The 19,268-nt window shown below is 39.9% G+C and overlaps 2 protein-coding genes across 2 annotated transcripts in view; both read left to right on the plus strand.

Moving 5' to 3' along the window:
- The window catches only part of LOC136427721 (protein FAM91A1-like), a 41,696-nt gene that overhangs the window by 9,179 nt on the left and 13,249 nt on the right, over positions 1-19,268 (plus strand). The gene's annotated exons all lie outside the window — the stretch shown is intronic.
- On the plus strand, positions 750-17,591 carry LOC136427723 (fibrinogen C domain-containing protein 1-like). The gene is made up of 5 exons (XM_066416835.1): positions 750-1,656; positions 2,041-2,121; positions 7,303-7,489; positions 14,621-14,783; positions 16,073-17,591. The coding sequence occupies exons 1-5, from the start codon at positions 1,006-1,008 to the stop codon at positions 16,560-16,562; spliced, it is 1,572 nt and encodes a 523-aa protein (XP_066272932.1). The 5' UTR covers positions 750-1,005; the 3' UTR covers positions 16,563-17,591.

A 19,268-nucleotide genomic window follows, 5' to 3' on the forward strand; every position in this document is an offset into this window, starting at 1 on the left:
TACAAACTTCAGAAATTACGTACCTCCCTTCCCTGCCCCGCCCCTTCGTCATCATTCTGCCCAATTGGCCCCTGGCATTGTCCATATAAGGGCAGGTTGTTGTTACACAGGTCGGTGCTGATTGGTGGAAGGGTGACTGAGCATCATTATCTCTGTTACTCACCCCAGGTTATATACCTTGTCACCCTGCCTGCACTGCAGTGGGTGTTATGGCATGCTGGTGTTGACATCAATTTGGCACTCTTGTGTTCAAGTCTTAAGTAAGTTACAGCAAAAGTAAACCAATTACGTGGCCAGGTGTAAGAGGCAGTCATCTGTTAGTCAACGGCTATAGAACTGCGTGTGGTCAAGTCTAGTTTGGAGGACTGGAAACCGGAGGAAAGTGTTGGACTGACGTGGATGTGAAACGTGGTGGTCTGACAAGTTGCTGGGGGTGCAAGACGACTATCTCACTTATTTGGAGGTCCTTCTCCCTGGATTTGTGGCTTTCTTGGGAGATCTGAGCCCACCGCAGACAAGTTTTTGTCAAGTTTTCCACTTGGAGGATCAGGTTTGGAACTCGCTTCAGGTGGTTGTGACCGGTAACAGAGGTGTGAACTGACTGAAAGACTGTAAATACCATAAACATGCCCCTCTGTGTGACTTATAGTCTCAGACTTTCTGAGCTATCATGATGGTGATATCTATTTCTTACGTGGATTAATGAACTTTACAACTTGTGAAATATTGAGAGAAGTTCATGATCAACGTGTGGAGCCTACGGTTTGTTTGGATAAAGTTGAGTGTGCTCTGGTGTGTGTAGCGCTGGGGAATGCTCCCTTTCAAGCAGAAAAGGGTAATTTGTGTTGCCCCCTACAGTCGCTGTCAGGCTCTATTTCATGCATTTTCTTAAGTAAAGGCTCTATTGAAGGAAGCACAGTTTAAGTCTTGGAAGGACAGGACTTGTATTGTGTTCCTCCTTTCTCCAGATCCAAGTACTGGAACTGCCATAAACACGACTCGGTCATGTGTATGTTGGCTATACTCGCGCTGGCATGCGGCGTTACAGCAATACACGTCACGGCTCAGAGCACCACCAGGGACCTGTATCGCTCAGGCAGCGGACACTTGAGCGCAGAAGGCTGTACTTGTAACTTCCTCACGTACGGAAGGGACAACCAGCAAGCTTGTTCGCAGTCGCAACACAAGGATTTAGATGAAGATGACAGCGACTTGAAGAGACAGTTCAGAAATTTGCAGAGGAGGTTTGGAGGCGTTGAGACTCGTGTGTATGAGGTCCAGACCAAGCAGTTTGATCTGGAGAAAAGATTGATGAACAATAGTTTACACACCAAAGACTTGGAGATATTCCTACACGAAGAGTTGGGCCTGTCCCGCTCCGAGATACAGAAACTAAAGCTGGAGCACCAAGACACGATAATCAAGTATCTCAACACCTCCGTGGCGGTTGAGAAGCAGAAGCATACTAGTAGTTCCAGCGATCAAGGCTACTCAAGCGGAGACAGCGTAGATTTGACGCAGTCGATCGCTGACCTTGACAATAAGGTTGGGTCGTTACAGCTCCAGCTACATTCGCTTGAGACAAAGCTGGACGCTCTCAGCAAGCTTTACTCCTCTGGAGAGATTGTCTCGCTGAACGATGAGCAAGGACGACAGGTAAGATATGTCTCAGTCACAATACATGTAGGATCGTATTACAACTGGAGAAAATTTACTATGCTTCTGTTTATAAAATAGTGGCTTGTCGTAAAGATACTACAGCATGTAGTAGAGGTTGAGTGATAAACAAAATGTTGCTTGGAAGTGGGTAGTGAAGTTTCAAGTTATAGAGCAAAGATCTATCTTTCTGTCACCTAAGAAGGCCAGTTTTTCAACACTTCCTAACAATGTTGCAGACCTTTATCTGTGTTGCACAGGGTGACAAAGTTGAAGAAGTTAATGTATTGGCATGCATGTCATTCGTACACTAGTTTTGCTGTATGTACAGGGAAACTAAGTAATAAAAAGCTAAAAGTACCTGTTGTTTTTTCCTTTTTACAGGGCCGTAAGCTAATTAGCCTGGAGAATCGAATAGTTGAGCTGGAGAAAATTGTAGAGCAGCAATCAGCACAGTTAAGACAGGTGAGTTACATGCATGTTTTCTGCTCTCTGGTAGAAACCCATTAATGTATGTGTAGTATTGTGTACAGAAACATGTAAATCCCACTCCTAGTGCTGACAATGCACAATGTCTATCCCAATCAAAGTTTCAATATGTCAAACCTTTCAAGTCCTAATCAAGATGATCAGACATCTTTTCCAAGGTTCAAAGTTCAACACCTGTAACAAAACTGCCTTTCATAAAGAGTTTGAAAAGACTAGAATTTACATTGTCTCCTTTCCACATGAGTACCCTCAATGGTAATCTCATGATAGTCCATTTTCCAACAGTCCTCTAATGAAAACAACACAGCCTTTGAGCAAGGTAATCCTCCATTCTCCTGTAGTGAAAGACAGATGCATCCTATATACTACATTAGGTTGGAGATAAATACCCAGGCAAAGCTATGTAGTCTTTAATTCTAAAAGTAAACATATTCAGACATGGGTTGTATCCTAAGTGGAATAGTAACCTAATGTTTTACCCAGCTTTTCCTTCTTTTGTAGTCAATATTGCTGAAGAGAGTACAAGTTAAGGAACTAATTAAAAGTGGTATACGAAACTGTTTCTTGGCTCTGTCCTAAAATTGCCTATAGATTTACTGGCGAATAATCATCATCTGGGGCAAATAGCTAGAGTGAAATTGATTGAGAAACTAAACATGATGTAGCCTGAGTGTCATCCTGTTTCAGTTCTTCTGCCAGGTAGAGCCTGCAACTGAAACAGATGACACTCGGGCTGGGTAGAGCCTGGAACTGAAACAGGATGACACTCAGGCTAAACATGATCAGCTGCTTCAAAACATTTGAAAACAACCCAGTAATAATATTTTCTGTTCAATGCTTTTTTAAGCCATATTTTCAATTGAATCCACATTGCCCTAAAATGTTGCTATAGCTGGCACATTCAAACAGTGTCTGGCAGACTTTTTGCAGTGTGTTCAAACGTAATACTCTTATTAAACTGAATTTTAGTTTCCCAGCTCTTAATACATCCTACCTCATGCTCCCATGCAGAGGATTGTTCTCTCATCACTGAGAAGGTCATGTGCGTTGATGGGATTAGAACCCAGGACCTTGGGTAAATCCCAGCAGGAAATTTTCTGTAGACCCTTCTGTAAGGTGCCTTAAAAGCTCTGTTGGTTAGATTATGTGCGAGTTTTGTGCCTCCCCTGTTGTTAACAGTTGGCAGCTGAGAGATTATTGATGTCATGTACTTCGGAGGGGGTCAAGATTAGGAACTACATGTACAGGTCCGCTGACTTTTAATGATGTACTAACTAGGGTACCTTGGTAGCTCAAAAGTTAATACACAAAACTCCCTTGGTTGTCTTTTTGTTGTAGAGACTGATCTTAATTCAACCATAGCTAGCTGCTTTACTAACTGTAATGTAAAAGTTATACTACTGGGAAGATTAACTTTAAGTTAGCAGTCACATATTGAATGTGAGGCAACGAATAATTAAGATATAAAGTACTTGGCATGCATGGCATTATGATTATATGCAAAAGGCCCATTCATTTGTAAATCAAGTTTTCTTAATGTCTCGACAGGAGGAAGGACAGGATTTCCGTGTATAATGTACTTCCTGAAGGGTAACCTTGATACAAAATGATGCATTAAGTAAAATACAGTGTTTAAAAGTCATACTTTGGTAAAGGGCTGTTTTCAGTGGCATGGTATGCTGAAAAAAGCAGTCTAAAATAGATGATCTGTGTGAAGCATCCTTGTCCATTAATACCCCTGTATGTACTAACTTTTTGCAGGGCCATTTTGCTAATTTACTCATCTGCAGTTTGAGTAATGGGTTTCTTAGCGTCTCCAAGAAAAATGTTTCTTAAACGACATCCGTTGTGCCATCAAATTTAAGCTAATTGACTTTAAAGAACAACTATTATTAGTACAAAGTGGTAAAAAGCACTATGTATACATTACTTCCAGTTGCTGCTTTTCAGGGCTGTCTCCAGCTTTAATTTTTTTCCATCCCACTCATTGTTTGGGAGCCCATTTTGTTGATTTTCCTTGTTGAATCTGTCATTTTAAGCTTACAAAAATATGTTTTCATCAATTTCATATTACAGTATGAAGTTCAGATTTTTGGACGGGGTGAAATCTTTTCCCATCCCAACAAGCAAAATTTTATTAATTTCTGTCCCCGGACAGAGGGACAGGTCTTGGAGACAGCCCTGCTGCATGTGTTGTCTGCAGATTCTTCAACACCTAGACAAGTAAATAGTGCGTTATAATACACCCTAGCATTATTTAGGGAGTAACAGGCTGGAATGCCACAAATTGTGTCTGGGGAAATGAGAAAATTGGAGAAGATAAGAACTAGTGTTGTGATTGTCTCCAGTTGAAAGATGTGAGAAAGATTATAAGAAAGATTATGTTATTGATAAACAGAAATATTTCTTGTCATAGTAACCACAATTAAAGAAAGCTGATCTCGTAGACTTAAGGGGTCATCCTAAACTTTTATCTGACTGTCAATATCAGAACATTATCAGTAAATGAAAGCCAGAGAGAGCATTTTGGAGAGCATGAGACTTCATACTGTGATAACGCGAAGCATAGGTGCAAGCAGCTTTGGAATTGAAACCTTTTGAAAAGAAAATTCAAAAGACTGACGTACATAGTCAAGTCGATATTACGAGTCTTCTGTGTTCCTGTCACAACATGCATCAGCACTAAATCTGGGCAGCCCCTCCCCAAAAATTAGTAGTAGCACCTTGTTACATGTAGATAACTGATGGAAGGCCTTGCAGTGATGATACGGGGATGTTACTGTGGAAGACTACTGTTACACTCTGATAGGAATGTAGATAACAGGTACAGGAGGTCTAATCATGGTCATCTGATAGATAAGTTATCTAGGTGATGGGATCAAATGAATCAGAGTCCTGGACAGAATGCTAAGTGCAGAGCAAAGTGCTTCAATTTGTGCCCTGTTCTGTATGGAAATATCGACATAAAATTTCTGTTTTCAACATGCAGTAGTGTTGCTGTCATGTACAACTAGCCAGTCTGCCAGGTTTGACTGTATATTATTAGCAATGTGGAATTGTGTGTATCTAAAGGAATAATGCAAAGCAGCCTTCCAGTACCCACACAAATTCTAACAACTAAGCTTCCAGAAGTTATGATGAGCTGTCATCTGGGCGGTGATGTCATAACAATGACCTCATGAGTAAACTTGTGATGTCATCAAGTTTCTCTCTGTTGTCAGAAAGCTTTTAACAATGGGTACTTTTGGCCATACCGTAAATGTCATTTCTCCTGCTGTGTGTCATGACTTGTGTAATTACTGACCCAAAAGGGGCATCATTACCAAACTGTAAAGGTATCATTTGGTGAGGTATTCATGTATATAAAGCCAACGTCTTTCAGTCCAGATAGGACTGGACAGAACTCACAGCCAAATGCCTTCAACGGGACACTAAATTGTAACATCAAAAGGTTAATGCAGACTTTGCCGGTGGAAGACGGCATGACGATCCCCACACCTGGTCCACACAGGTTAACCCCCCGTCGGACGGGCCTCATTGTACCCCGGCGCGTTTCTGCAAACCGCTTGTACGGGTCAGGGGAGGCGGCATCGCTGGCACGTCCCAGACAATGGGCATCAGGCCTGACGCCTGCCCGCGGGTCAGAATGCTCCGAGGCAGGCCTAGATGTAGCGTAATTGTGCAGAAATCCATGATTGCAATGCTGTCCTGCAGGCTGGTAGCCCTGGTGGGAGGACAGATACCACCACAATCCGCCCTTTGTGAACCTCCATTCTTAAGATTGTTCCGGGCATAAACAGAATGTAGACAGAATCATGAAATATTTTTCAAGGCGGGTGGTGTCCGGAAATCAGAACAACATGGTCACTCAGAGTTCAGTCACCCTAAATTTGTTTTGTCTGTAATTATTGTAAATTGTCTTAATCATCATTAATCACTTTCTTTAGATGGTATTGATAACATGGTCTTGGGGTCATCTATCCAAACATACAACTGCGTGCTGGTGGCAAAAAATAAAGGAAAAATACTGATGCTGGGTGAGGTAGTTGACATTCGAAAACTTACAGGAGTATCAGATACCCCTGTGTATGCTTAAGAAATATGCCGCTTTATAAGAAAAAGATGTTTATTCCGCAGCCACGCTAATTCCACAGTAACTGTTAATCATACGTCATTGTAAAATAAAGGAGTACCCATACTTTGATTACAGTTAATCATATGTGTGTGTCATTCAAACATTAAGCAGTACCCATATTTTGAAACTCCATCAATGAAACTGTATGGTTTTTGTCTTAAATGTTACTGTGTTACTCTCCTGGAAATGGTGATATGAGATGAACTTGATAATCGCTTTGCAAAGTGAAAACAGACCAGCAAGCCAAAGAATGTAATAACTTATACTTGAAAATATTAACTGGCAAATGAGCAAAGTTATAAATGTCCCAAAGTTTTCCTTTCACAGGAAATCAGTTCTCCACCCTCAGGCAGTCATATCCTTCCATAGATCAAACACTACTGGTTGGCCATTTCATAAAGTCAGGAAGAAGGCAAGTCAGAGAACACCAAACTTCCATGCCTCATGACTTTAAACTTGTGCCTCAAAGTAATGATGTGATCTGATGGGATAGTTTAAATTACAAAGCTGTCATTTAGCAGTTGAGACTAAAATTAAGGTTCACTTTCTCCTCAAATTTTGGGGTACTGCCAACATTGTTGTAAAAGTGCATGTTTAAGGTATTGTTGAAGGATGGCTGAGGAATTTTGGGATGTTTTCGAAAAAAACCTTTCTTAAGCTTTATAAACCTTCCTCAACCTTAATTTTTTTTCAGGTAATACCTTATAGCAAGGTGATAATTTATGCTAATTAGCATGATGTCATGATTACGTCATCAAGATTAAAAAGGCCACGCTCCTTTTTTAGAAAAAACGCTCTCCTTGGCCTGTGCTTCGATGTTCATCAATATAACTTTGCAGGAATGTACATGATTGTAATACTTAAAGAATGACGCGTGTCAACGCAAATATTTTGAAATATTGATTTTTTGCGATTTTTGTTTGTTTGTTATGAATGTAGTATAATGGACAGGGACACAAGCAAAACAAAGCATGTTTTTTAAACTCAACTGGCACCTTAACATTGTGTGTATCTGTTTGCAGGTGAGGTACAATGTGACCACAGTAGCAGCAGTGCAGGCCCCCCATGCGGAGGGGAGGGAGGTTGGGAAGGCTCTGGAGGAACAGGTGAACGCACAGGCTGAACAGCTGGAGAAGCTGAACCAGATAAACGAGAAGCTCATCGTGAGGCTGAGGGACATCACGGACTCCTACTCCAGAAACAATTCAGGTACGTCGCTCCTCGCATTTTCAAACTCTAGGACTAGGACTACACAAACTGTCAATATCATTGTCTGATAGTAGTAGTATCCAGTATTTTGATTAAACTGCTGCCGGGGTCCCTGACACGGGTGGGCAGCAGTTGGCTAGTCGTCACACCCCTCTTCCACGCAGCTCTGTCCAGGGGGTTCACGCAGGTCAGGCCGCACACCTTCATGTCCTTCCTGACACACTCCATCCACGATACAACATATACATTGTTCATGTGCTGGTAGTTTACCACTAGCTTAGATAGCCACAATCTACATTTTTGTACATATTCAGTTACTTGAGAAGTGCAGACACACAGATTGTGGCACAAACCCTTTTTTCCTGGAGGGAGGCAAAAGATGCGTTTGTTGCCCAACAACTGAGAAATTTAGCTGGAATGATGCGAAAAAATTGGAGGCTCCCTTTCTATTGTTTTCCCATGTCATCTATTTTGAAATTCCGTAAGTCAAAACCAGATGTGTCAGTAAAATCAGTCAGCGCTCCTGACGCAGTACCTAGCTTTGGTGACTTCTAACCTGTTTCCATAGTATTGACTATATTTAGTTCTTCGAGCCTTGGATGTAAGGAAGCACAAAAAGTGTTTGTGTACCTTGCCATGTTGTAGTGTGACTGATGGGCGTGTAGGCCAGACAAAAACGCTAAGCGGCATTGTGTAGAAATGCCAAGGATATTTAGGTGGAGATCAAAGTGGACTTCGGTTTGTCATGCAACATTTCTTTGATGTGGTGAAGGAATTGTAAACTCCCCTCTGTACATGTTCATGTATAGAAGATTTGTGTAGATCCCAAGATTTGCACTTGTGGATAAATTATATGTTCACTTCAGCAACGTTGTATGTAAGCCATGACCTAAGCAGGAAAGTCAGTGTCATTGAGCGTAGTACTTAGGTGTGGCTCATGTGTCAGCATAATTGTACGGTTGCAAGATAAAACCTATCATTTATTTGAGAAGAATGTTTCTACTCCTGTTTTGGCAACACACGTGTCCAATGTCATTAACGTGTCTTACCCGTAAATTGGAGTCAGGTCTTGCGGAAAGAGACGACTGTCTACATCCTAAAAATTCCCCATATATATTATATAGCACTGTTTTTACCAGAGAACTGAAAATAAGATGGTAAAAGGGTAGCAGAGTACATCTTAAAGTTGTTGAGGCCTATTTGTCCCCTGCACTTTGAGCTTTTAAAGGGTTGTTAGTCTTTAAGGTCTGGGAGGGGCTGAGTGACCGACTGACTCAAAAGGAAACAGTGTTGTAGAGAAATTGAAAGGAGTGTCTGTTGACTTTTGTAGACACTGCAGAAAATGATGGCCATGCTCATAAGTGTTCAGTTTTGTGAAAAGCATATTGAAAAGAAACGTTAACAATAGGCGTTGGCATGTCTGAAATTGACATACCAGGGTGCAGGTGTGAAGAAGGTGTGAGTAATTATGTCAGGCTAGCGTCAACTTTGAACACTGTGGATAAGCATGTCATGACATATGTAATCTCGAATGTTTGCAGAAGGTAGTCTGTTATTATATCTGAGCCACACACTTATTATTTTGAAGTTAATCTGAGGGCGGTGACAGGGTGGGTTGGACTTAAGTGCCAATATTTTGTAAAGAGAAAAAAAAGATAAAAGCCATGGATTTAATACATGTGTAAGGGACAGCTGTTTTAATCCCATATCATAGATCATATCAGATCTGATGAAACAGGGACAAGTACTGGTTAGTCTACTTTTATTCAAAGCTTCAAATATTGCTGATTGAGAGGTAGCATTTCTGCTATACACATTATACACAACAAAGTATTCTTTTTTACCGGTGAGTTTAATTTTCAAAAAGTGCTTTCCACAAAATGGTAAATTTAAGTGTCCAGAGTTTAATGACAATGGAAGTCAGATCAACAGCTTGAAAATATATCTACCCACATGATATAAATGTTCTAAGTCAGAGTACTTTAGGTACCTTTGATGAGACTGGTCTATAGAAACCCTACAGTAAGTATGAGTCAGTGTTAGCCCACTGGGATGTCCATCCTTTGTGCCGGAGACAGTGACATGACACATACCATAAAGTAACTGACCCCAGGGCCCACAACCCATGGAGGGACAGGTTACTTCATGATTAATTCATTTGGTCAGAGGAGTGATGACCATATGAATTAAATCGGCCAATATGACTTCAGTTTAATTCAGAATTTAGCAATATGGTACATGATGAAGATAATGATGAAATATCAAAGGCATGCCATGTAATATTATTAATGCCATAAATGCCTTGCAGCTTTTGGCAAACTGCAGTCAATTTTTAAGATTGATGTCCTCCAAAACATTTTGTATCCAGAAGATACAATGTACATATAAAAATCAGAATGGAACTATGAACTGCAGAATCATTAATTCATCATTGACAAAAAACTTTTCTTTTAACTTAACAGCCTTGTTTGAGAATTGAACTTTAATGACCCCCTATAAACATTTACTATTGTTAAAAAATGGTTGAGAACAGAAGATATGACACTAAATAGGCTCCTGTTACAGTTTTTGGTCAGATATGAAACATCAGAGATCCCTAGAAACTAAGCATTCTACCCAGCTGTACTTGGCATAATTGATGACCACTTCATTATGAATACATGAGGCAATTATTGTAATAATCTTATGTTACATTAACACGTCATATTCTGTCAGACTTGGTAATGAGGCGATGGGTTAGACTTTTGTTCTGTTGGCTTCTCAGAACTTACTTCGGAATTAACTGTCTCTACATGTAAATGTTTCTTTGTATGGTTTATATATAGAAACTGTGTTTTCACTGAATAAACAGACCAAATGACATTCCTGCATGCCTTTGTCAGAATTTGAAATCTAACTTGCACCTTCTGAAACATATGATTCGATCCAAATATGTTATGTCTATTTTTGTCATACATTTTTCTTGTTTGTTTGTTGTGTCTGTGAAAGGTTTGAATCCATAATCAAAAGGTACCCAGTTCATTTGTTCATTATTGCAATATGTTTATTATTTTACATTGCAGTCAGTGACAGTCACTGGGTCTCATCAACCAATAATGGTTTTATCATTTTCTGTAGACTAAGCCTTAAAGGCTTCTGAATTTGTATAGACTGGTGACTCAACTGTTATCCTAATGGTATCTTGATTATTTCAAGGTTTATTGCTCTAACAAGAAATGACATTCAGTCACTGTATCACAGTAACCAAAACTCCCCTCTAAAGCTTCAGTATATTTGTATAAATGTCTAACTGTCCCTATACTGATCCCTGGACCTCCCTGATGGAGATTCTCTTACCATGTTAGATCCTTTGTCTAAACACCTGGGTGGAAGTTTGTCCAGTTGAACTGGATGCCTCATGTACGGGTTTGGCATATCATGTGTACGGACATTCCCAGGTGTTCTTAACAACCTCCTAGGTCGGTGGATGAGTAAGAAGACCTTCACATTTCACTAGAAAGTTTAAATATTGAATGTAACGCACTCATGAGGTCCTTTTAGCAAATTTTTAAACACCCCTCAACTACAGGGTACATTTCTATACTGGTAGACAATCACTGGCTCTTCTCTTCTCAATCGTAATGTCATCGTCACCCCCTGTGGTGTGAAGAATATCAATAAATCAAATGGGATCATTAGATAGCACATTAGTGGTACATCCACTTTACTTTGTGGCAAAATAATCTAAACATGGCTACAAAGGGGATATTCTTTCAGTTGGCCATATTTAGTGTTAGAGGTTAACAACATACCATCGTGATAGGCCTGGTCACAATATACTTTTTTGCTGGAAATCATTTTTTTGTCATGATTTTACCATGAAGATCCTAGAAACTAGAAAAGTGAATTTTATGATTGTAAATTATGATAATAATGATTAGTGCTCATGATTGGCAAAAACCTATAGAAGTAAGGATACCAGCAGAATGACTCTAAGTCTAACTCTAATGTAAAGTCAGTGAGTCAGGTTTGAAAAGATCTCAACCCCACAGTCTATCTACTTTCAGGTGTCCCACATACCTGAAAGTCTCCCTCAGGCTGCAGCACATGTAACAATGACACGGCAGTCATTGTACCTGACTCTCTCTGTGCAAATAAACAGTGTTTAGCAACATGAAGTCACGGGTGACTCAGTGCCCCAGCATGTCATCCTCCTGACTGATGTGTAGCGATGCTTACAATGGGAGGATTAGCATCACGCACCTGTCAGAGATGTTCAACTTCAGTTTCCTTAAAAAATTAGCAAGGTTGGAGGATGTATACTTTGAGCACAGAAATGGAACTAGCTCCAAGCACAGAAAGGCATTTGAATGTATTATTTCAACCAAGTGAAGCGCTCATTCTTTCTGACATGTACATGTACAGAATATCAGTCAAAAGTCAGGCTGTAATTATAAGACATGTAAAACTAAAGTAAGAAATTGTGAATTTTGTCCAGTAGACTTTCAGTAGTTTTAGTTGTGCTGTGCCTTATGGACTTATGCCCAGTCTGCAATATATTGAAGCAGCACACTCAGCACAGGACTTCTTTCAATTGAGGTAGCCACCCTCAACTTGCTGAAGATTTTGCTACCTATACTGGGAGATCTACTGCAGGTTGGGTATGAAAGGATCTGGAGTATTGTAACGAAGGGTGGGGTGGGATGTTAGAGGGGAAGGAGAGTGTCCATTTGTAGTTTGAAGCTGTCCAGGGTGATTTACATGTTGGCAGGGAGAGAGAAAAGGGAATGCGGTATGTCTCCTGATCGCCTGAATGAGGCAGGATTTAATATTGAAGGTCTCCAGCAGGGAAAATTGTCAGTCATCAGGTCACTTCCCCCTCTTCTGTCCTTTGATCCATGGCCAAAACTCATAAGGCATTCGGAAAGTTCTCGTCACAACTATCTATGGATAGAAATGTTTATCTTGACATTCATGTTTTTCAAACAAAATGTTTTGTCTTTACAAAATGTTTTGTCACAACCCAAATTCCTTTTTAACCTTGAAAATAAAAGATTATCAGTACATTCTTGGCTCAGTCAGCATACAAAATTCAATCAAACTGACTGACTGTGCATGCAAAATATCAGTTAAGGGCATCTTGATATAAGAAGCTGAACCAAAGAAATGCCAACATTTCCTTCAAGATGTTGTAAATTATTTCACCAGAAAATCATTGTACTCCTCCATTTCTTATCTATACTGTAAGAGACCTTCATTCAGCACAAATGTTCACCAGAAACTCATTGTACTCCTCCATTTCTTATCTATACTGTAAGAGACCTTCATTCAGCACAAATGTTCTCTATATCACACTGGGACATCGTGGTTCCTCTGCTTTAGAACAGTCTAGTGTTTTATCATTTGTGGTTTTGCTCCAGAGCCGGCACAGTCGTTTGAAGCTTTTGTTAGTATTTATCAACAGGAGACAATCAGCATACAGGTCCCTTATGTGGCTGCGGTTGTTTGCTAATTCTTGGCTGTTGGTAGCCTCTGGTGCTGTCATTATCTGTCTGAATGGACGGAAGATAACAGATGAATCACAAGACCTTGTCTGTGTTGAGACACGAAAGTCGCATAAAATTGCTGTTGATGCTTTTCAAGCTTTGTTTTAGAACTGTTACTGTACAACACTTGAATTTTAAGTGAACACCAGTCACGAAAGTGTACAAAAGGATGTACAGCACCAGGGATTCCATGTTATAGCTTGTAACCTTGTGTCTTGGCTTAAGAAAAGACATGCAATGTTTCTGTCAGCAATACTAGAGTAATTATAGTGGTGAGTGTACATTGTAGTCCCAAACACTAAGCTAAGGGTTCTTCATGGAATGTGATAGGGGCGCCATTCAAACTTGTAGTTGGGAGATCATGAGTGATCTTACTACGCTCTTTTGGTATAATGTCGTATTCGTACAAATGTACATAACTGTATGAAATTGCGGTGACTCTAGAGATGACATTAATCACTTGGTTTAATGACTCACTATCAAGATCGTAAAGAGAAAAAGGGTACAGTATAGTTTGCAAAGGTCAAAGTAGCCAACCTTCTTGATAATTACAGCATGATTTTATCATTCTTAAGTAAATATCCTGAGGCAAAGTGACCTCTGATGTGACAGACTACCTCTGTGCTCATACGTATGAGCATTTAGATAAACAGCAGCCAACTACGACTTTCAATTAAGTGAAGAAAAAGCTACTCTTTTGATTTTTAAGGTTACCATTAATGACTGATATTAGCTATTGAACAACATTTACCTAATCCAGGCTCCCTAATCATAAAATACAGCCTCAAGTAATTAGTTCAAGGTACCAGACAAACATTTCAATCAATATCCCAAATAATTAGCTTTAATTGAATGAAAGCTGTACTGAAAGCAAATGGTTTAGTCTAAGACAAAAGAATTCCACAAACGCAGTGCCTTTGTTTAATGATGGGGTTTGTGCGGTAAAAAATTTACAGCCCTCAGCCATCACCAGGGGTCATTCCACCTCACTATCTGCTGACAGAGATGGCAATTACCCATCATGCACCCCTGCTGGGACGTAACGACTACATTATCTCACATTCCAACATGGAGATAAATACACATACATGTATGATAAGAGGTAAAGATTCTGAATCAGTAGATCAGAGATTCAACAATACTGTTTATAGGAAGATCTCTACGAAACTAACTTAAAGGTCTTTTACAGTCACTGACACAGTGTTACAAGAATCTAAAAGCTGTCTCAAGTTGTAAAGTATTGATAAGTTGATGATGACAGATTTCTCCATTAAGAACCGATGTTTCATTTTGAAGCATTCGACAGTAATAGGAAGCCATTCTCAAATGTTAAATGCATTAAACATGTATTACCCCTACTTAATTTCACATTCATCATCATCATCATCATTGGTCCTTCTCATTTCGAGGTGACTATTTCACATTCAGCTCCTTAAAAACTTTGCAAACTTCAAGTTTGATTCAAGACAAAATGATAGCATTATTTGTTATCTTGTCACAGCTAGGTCTAGAATTCAGATTGCTGTATACATGTGTAATGAAGTTTAACGTTACACTTGTCAGTTGTCAAGATTCTAAAATGCCATTTTCTCCCATTGTGTTGCAGGAAATATCCGTGACTGTTACGACCTGTACCAGCGAGGCTACAGACTGAACCATGTGTACACCATCCCAGAGGACCCGTACCTGAAGACACCTGCCATCCCTGTGTACTGTGACATGAAGACAGCTGAGGGCGGATGGACCGTACTACAGAGGAGGTTTGACGGGTAAGTCTTTCTTTCAGGCAACACGCCCAACAGTTTGTTGTTCAATACTTTTGATTGCGTTTGTGTGTAGCCTGGATGCCAGACTCCCAATCTCTAAAATATCTATCGTGTGGGGTAGGGGTGGATACCGGTTTGGCTTAATAAGTTCCAAGTCCAACTTTAGGTCCAGAGATTTAGGTTTAGGTCTGGACCTGAACCTGGACCTGATCCTGTCCAGTTGATGTTTTGTTTTATTAGGCCAATATTAAGCATAGAGAATTAATACTGACACGCCCGACTATAAAAGTTTCTTGGTGAGAAGACTTTCAAGACAAACCAGTGTTTGATATTTGAATGTTGCACTTATTTTAAATGCCTTTTTTGTCAGAGGGGAGACTCAAAGCACTTTTTATCAAACAAAATAGAAAGTTAACATATACTTTGTTCAGTTTTTTTTTGACTCAGGTTTTAGGCTTTCAGCTTTTTTGGACTCAATTCTTGAATGTTATAAAGGTCCGAATCAGGTCCAGCCAACCGGTATCCACCCCTAGTGTGGGGTATTTTAGAAATTGGGGGTCTGGCATCCAGGCTAGTTTGTGTGAGGCTCAATGTGGATGTTCTTTATACCCAGCCAAAACAAAGTAAGATAATTCCTGTCAGTGTTTCTCTTGTGTAGTTAATCATGATCGGTGTTGCAACTTGAGGCAACTTGTTCTTAACCTTATTAGTCATCTCTTAAGCTGTGAGGAGTTGTCAGTTATGCTGGAAGAGACTGCACAATTGTGTGAAGTTGTAAGATTGGTAAAGAAACTGATCATGAGTCTTGTTGAAAAAGTAACAGTAACTTCCGAAAATAATTTCATCAGGTTGGTAGAATATAGGATACAGGAGGTTCTTTGTACACAACCAGGTATTGTTCTCACCTGCTAACGTTTCGATGTCTATCAGACACCTTCTTCAGAGCTTCTGACTGGAGTACTGTTTCTCACCGCTATAAGTAGCCGAGATGAGAGGGGATACAAACTTAGCCACATTTGGGACAGTGTTCTCACCGCAAAAGCGCCACCTACATCGGCTACTTATAGCGATGAGAAACAGTCTGATAGACATCGAAACGTTAGCATGCAGGTGAGAACAATACCTGGTTGTGTACAAAGAACCTCCAGTAACAGTAACTGTCATTCTAGCAGAAAGAGATAGAGTTGACTCACCATACAAATATTTCGACCAACTTTTCTAGTCTTCGTATATCTGACCATGCCACACAGATGAGTCTTCATACTAACACTGAGTCTTGTCTATTTTTACAGGTCAGTGAGTTTCGCTCGCAGCTGGACCGACTACAAGAATGGTTTTGGCCGAGTTACGGGCGAATACTGGCTGGGTCTGAACCAGATCTACCGTCTCAGCAACCAGGGACACTACAAGCTACGTGTGGACCTCGAGGACTGGGAAGGCAACAAGGCGTACGCCATCTACTCCTCGTTCCGCGTCTGCGAGGACAGCGAGGACTTCATGCTGAAGCTCGGCGGCTACTCTGGTACAGCCGGAGACTCCTTGAGTATGAATAATGGAAGGGCGTTCACTACCAAGGACAGGGACAATGACGCCATGGAGGGGAACTGTGCACAGAGAGATGGGGGAGGGGGGTGGTGGTACGGCTCGTGTAGCCACTCCCTACTCAACGGGAAATACCAGCGGAGAGGGGAGGCGGCCAGTTGGCAGGGCATCGTGTGGTGGGATTGGAAGGGGGCTTTCTACTCCTTAAAGTCGGTGTCGATGAAGATCAGGCCAGTTTGAACCGGTTCAGACCAGATCAAACAGGCAATGGAGCCCAGTTTGGCCTGGCATCAACTGGAGGAGACTGCTTTGATCTGAGTGGAAAGTAAACCTATCTGGTTTACAAAAGGATGTTGGTTGAACTTGGTTTGTTTTAGTTAATTGTATATATTCAATTTGGCTGGTCTTCTATGTATTGTTACAAACCATGCAGAGATGATCTTTTTGACACTTGTGGTGATGTAAAAGCTCTACTGCCATAAAAAAGACAAGATAGTTCATTTTGTAGTAATTGCAATGTTATGTGGACGATTATAAATACCATATCCAGATGTGTAAAAATGTGTTTGTTAATAGTTTACCATAATTGATAATTGTTTGATGTTATACCGAGTCGATCTGTCTGTAATCATGACGTTAGTATGAGTTTTCTGTAATAGTTACAGACAGTAGATAAGAATCTGATGTTACATGCCAGTTTGAACCAGAAACCTTGTGGTTGTACAGTAAGACCATCGTAGCTAGTCTAGCAGTAGTTCAGGCAGTACATAACCTGGCCATGAGCAAATGTACAGAACTTATTCATCTCCACACTTTAGTGCTTTCCGTGCTGGTACCAGCAGATCGCCATTTCGTGTCAGTCTGCAGCATTAGAACTATGATTATATTTTTTGTAGCAGTGACACCAGGTGTGCCACACCTGTCAATATTATGCATGTTTTAAGGTTTTATCTGAATTCCACATCTGCAAAAATACCTTCTATGTAATTGTTTAATCAGTGGTTCACTGCTTAAGTGAAAAGATCAACGCAGGAGACAGCTAACCGTGTCCCTTTTGGACTGACAAATTCATTGGAAATCTTTGTCTAAATGTTGAAAGGTTGTTTCTTGTGGTCATAATAAAATTAATGCATTTTTACAACCCTTCAGAGAAGATTGACAAATGTGGTTTTCAGGTTGTGTTATATAGTTTATGTAGAAATCTATTTTCTACATGAATTACCCATAGCTGGTAATATCTTTAATTTGTATTTTGATAAAAATTATGAAATATACAAGTAGGTTTTGAATTAGGCTTAATGAGTTTTACCATACCTTTATGATCATTTAGGATTTATGAAGTAAATTTGATCTGTAAAGTTAACACTGTGACAGTGCAACTGTGTATCCAAGTATAATTACATATTAAACTGTAGAAAAATCATTATGTACATATAGGGATGACGGTTGTACTAGACTGCTATATGACTGACAACTTTTGAAGCAGTATAATTTTTGTCTAGTGTATCCAATGGCATGTGACATTCACAACTTCTTGTGTTAAACATGTATATATACATGGTATATAATGGTTATATATACACTGGTATATACAATAGGGAGAAGTATTGTGTGTTCGCATTTCATGCATTTGAAGCATATAAAAAAATGTTTAATCATGTCATCTACCTCTAGGTATTGTCATATACAAGACATTTGTATCAACATATTTCATGTACCTGAAATAAAGCAGCTACGGTTTAAAAAGCACAACGGTATCTGATTTGACCTTTTTTTTTTCATCAATTGAATGGATTTTTGTGTGAGAATGACAAAAATGGAGAAATATGCTGTACTATGGTATGTGTCTATAGCTTTTCTCAAGTATGGATTTCCGTAGCCAAAGCATAAAGGTACTCATTTACACCTGAGCCGAGTAGGGAAATTGGTGTAATAAAGTGCCTTTACTTTGAAGGGCACAACATCGGGGCCTGTCAGGGATTCAAACTCATGACCAGTATACCTCCGGGTTCTGAGTCAACAACCCTAACCACAAGGCAACCATGCCATCGTATCTTCAGTCCAAAGTTCCTTGATTGGGTGTGTGAAATCAGGACCTACTGATGTGTAATGCTCCCCTGAAGGGACATGATGGTAAAGGTTTGGCCACAGTTATGTAAATAAGCATCGACAAGCCTGCTGATCTGACAACAGTTTGACCCTATTGTTTACAGTTAATGCAGACGTTCAATGACAAAAGAGGTTGACCTTTTATGCTATTACAACATAGCGCAGGAACATGATTGTAGTTTGAAATTTGTATTGACTGATTTTTTTCTGTTATAAACTTCATACGTTCTTCTAGATATTACTGAAAGTTAGGAATGGGAGTTTGCTTCCATGACGTTATATCCATTCATGTGAGCTGTTTACAATCAGTTCCAGTTCAACTGTCATTGTAAATTATCATTTCTCTCCAGTCGATTATGCTGATAATATCTTCTCTCACAGACAAAAGAATAGCAGACAAATTGAGAAAAAAGTTCATTCATGGGCCCTGTTTCAGTTTTTCACGGACTTGCAGCCACCGTTAATGATAGTCCACAAGTTGCATCAGTCTCAGCCATGGAGGAGATGAACCATCTTAATACTTATACTCGGATTTGAAGTTATAAACCTACTTGATCAACAGATCAGTCGGTTGTTTTGTCCATTAGTCTGTCTATTGATTGATCAAAGATTGATTCAACAGTTCTCTTTCATCTTAGATTCTTACAGTGAAGCACTCACTGGCCATCATCGTCTAGGTAGTGACTGCTATTAAAGGAGCAAAGTTAAGCTGAACTGCTAAGGAGCAAACTTTAAGCTGAACAAGATTACTGTCTTAAGGTTTATAGACAAGTGTGAACTTCTAACAGTTGATACTCTGCATGACCTTTGATTCAGAGGAATTTGGAGTAGTAACTT

Source organism: Branchiostoma lanceolatum, chromosome 2 (genome assembly GCF_035083965.1).
Source record: "Branchiostoma lanceolatum isolate klBraLanc5 chromosome 2, klBraLanc5.hap2, whole genome shotgun sequence".
Taxonomy (NCBI): Eukaryota; Metazoa; Chordata; class Leptocardii; order Amphioxiformes; family Branchiostomatidae; genus Branchiostoma; species Branchiostoma lanceolatum.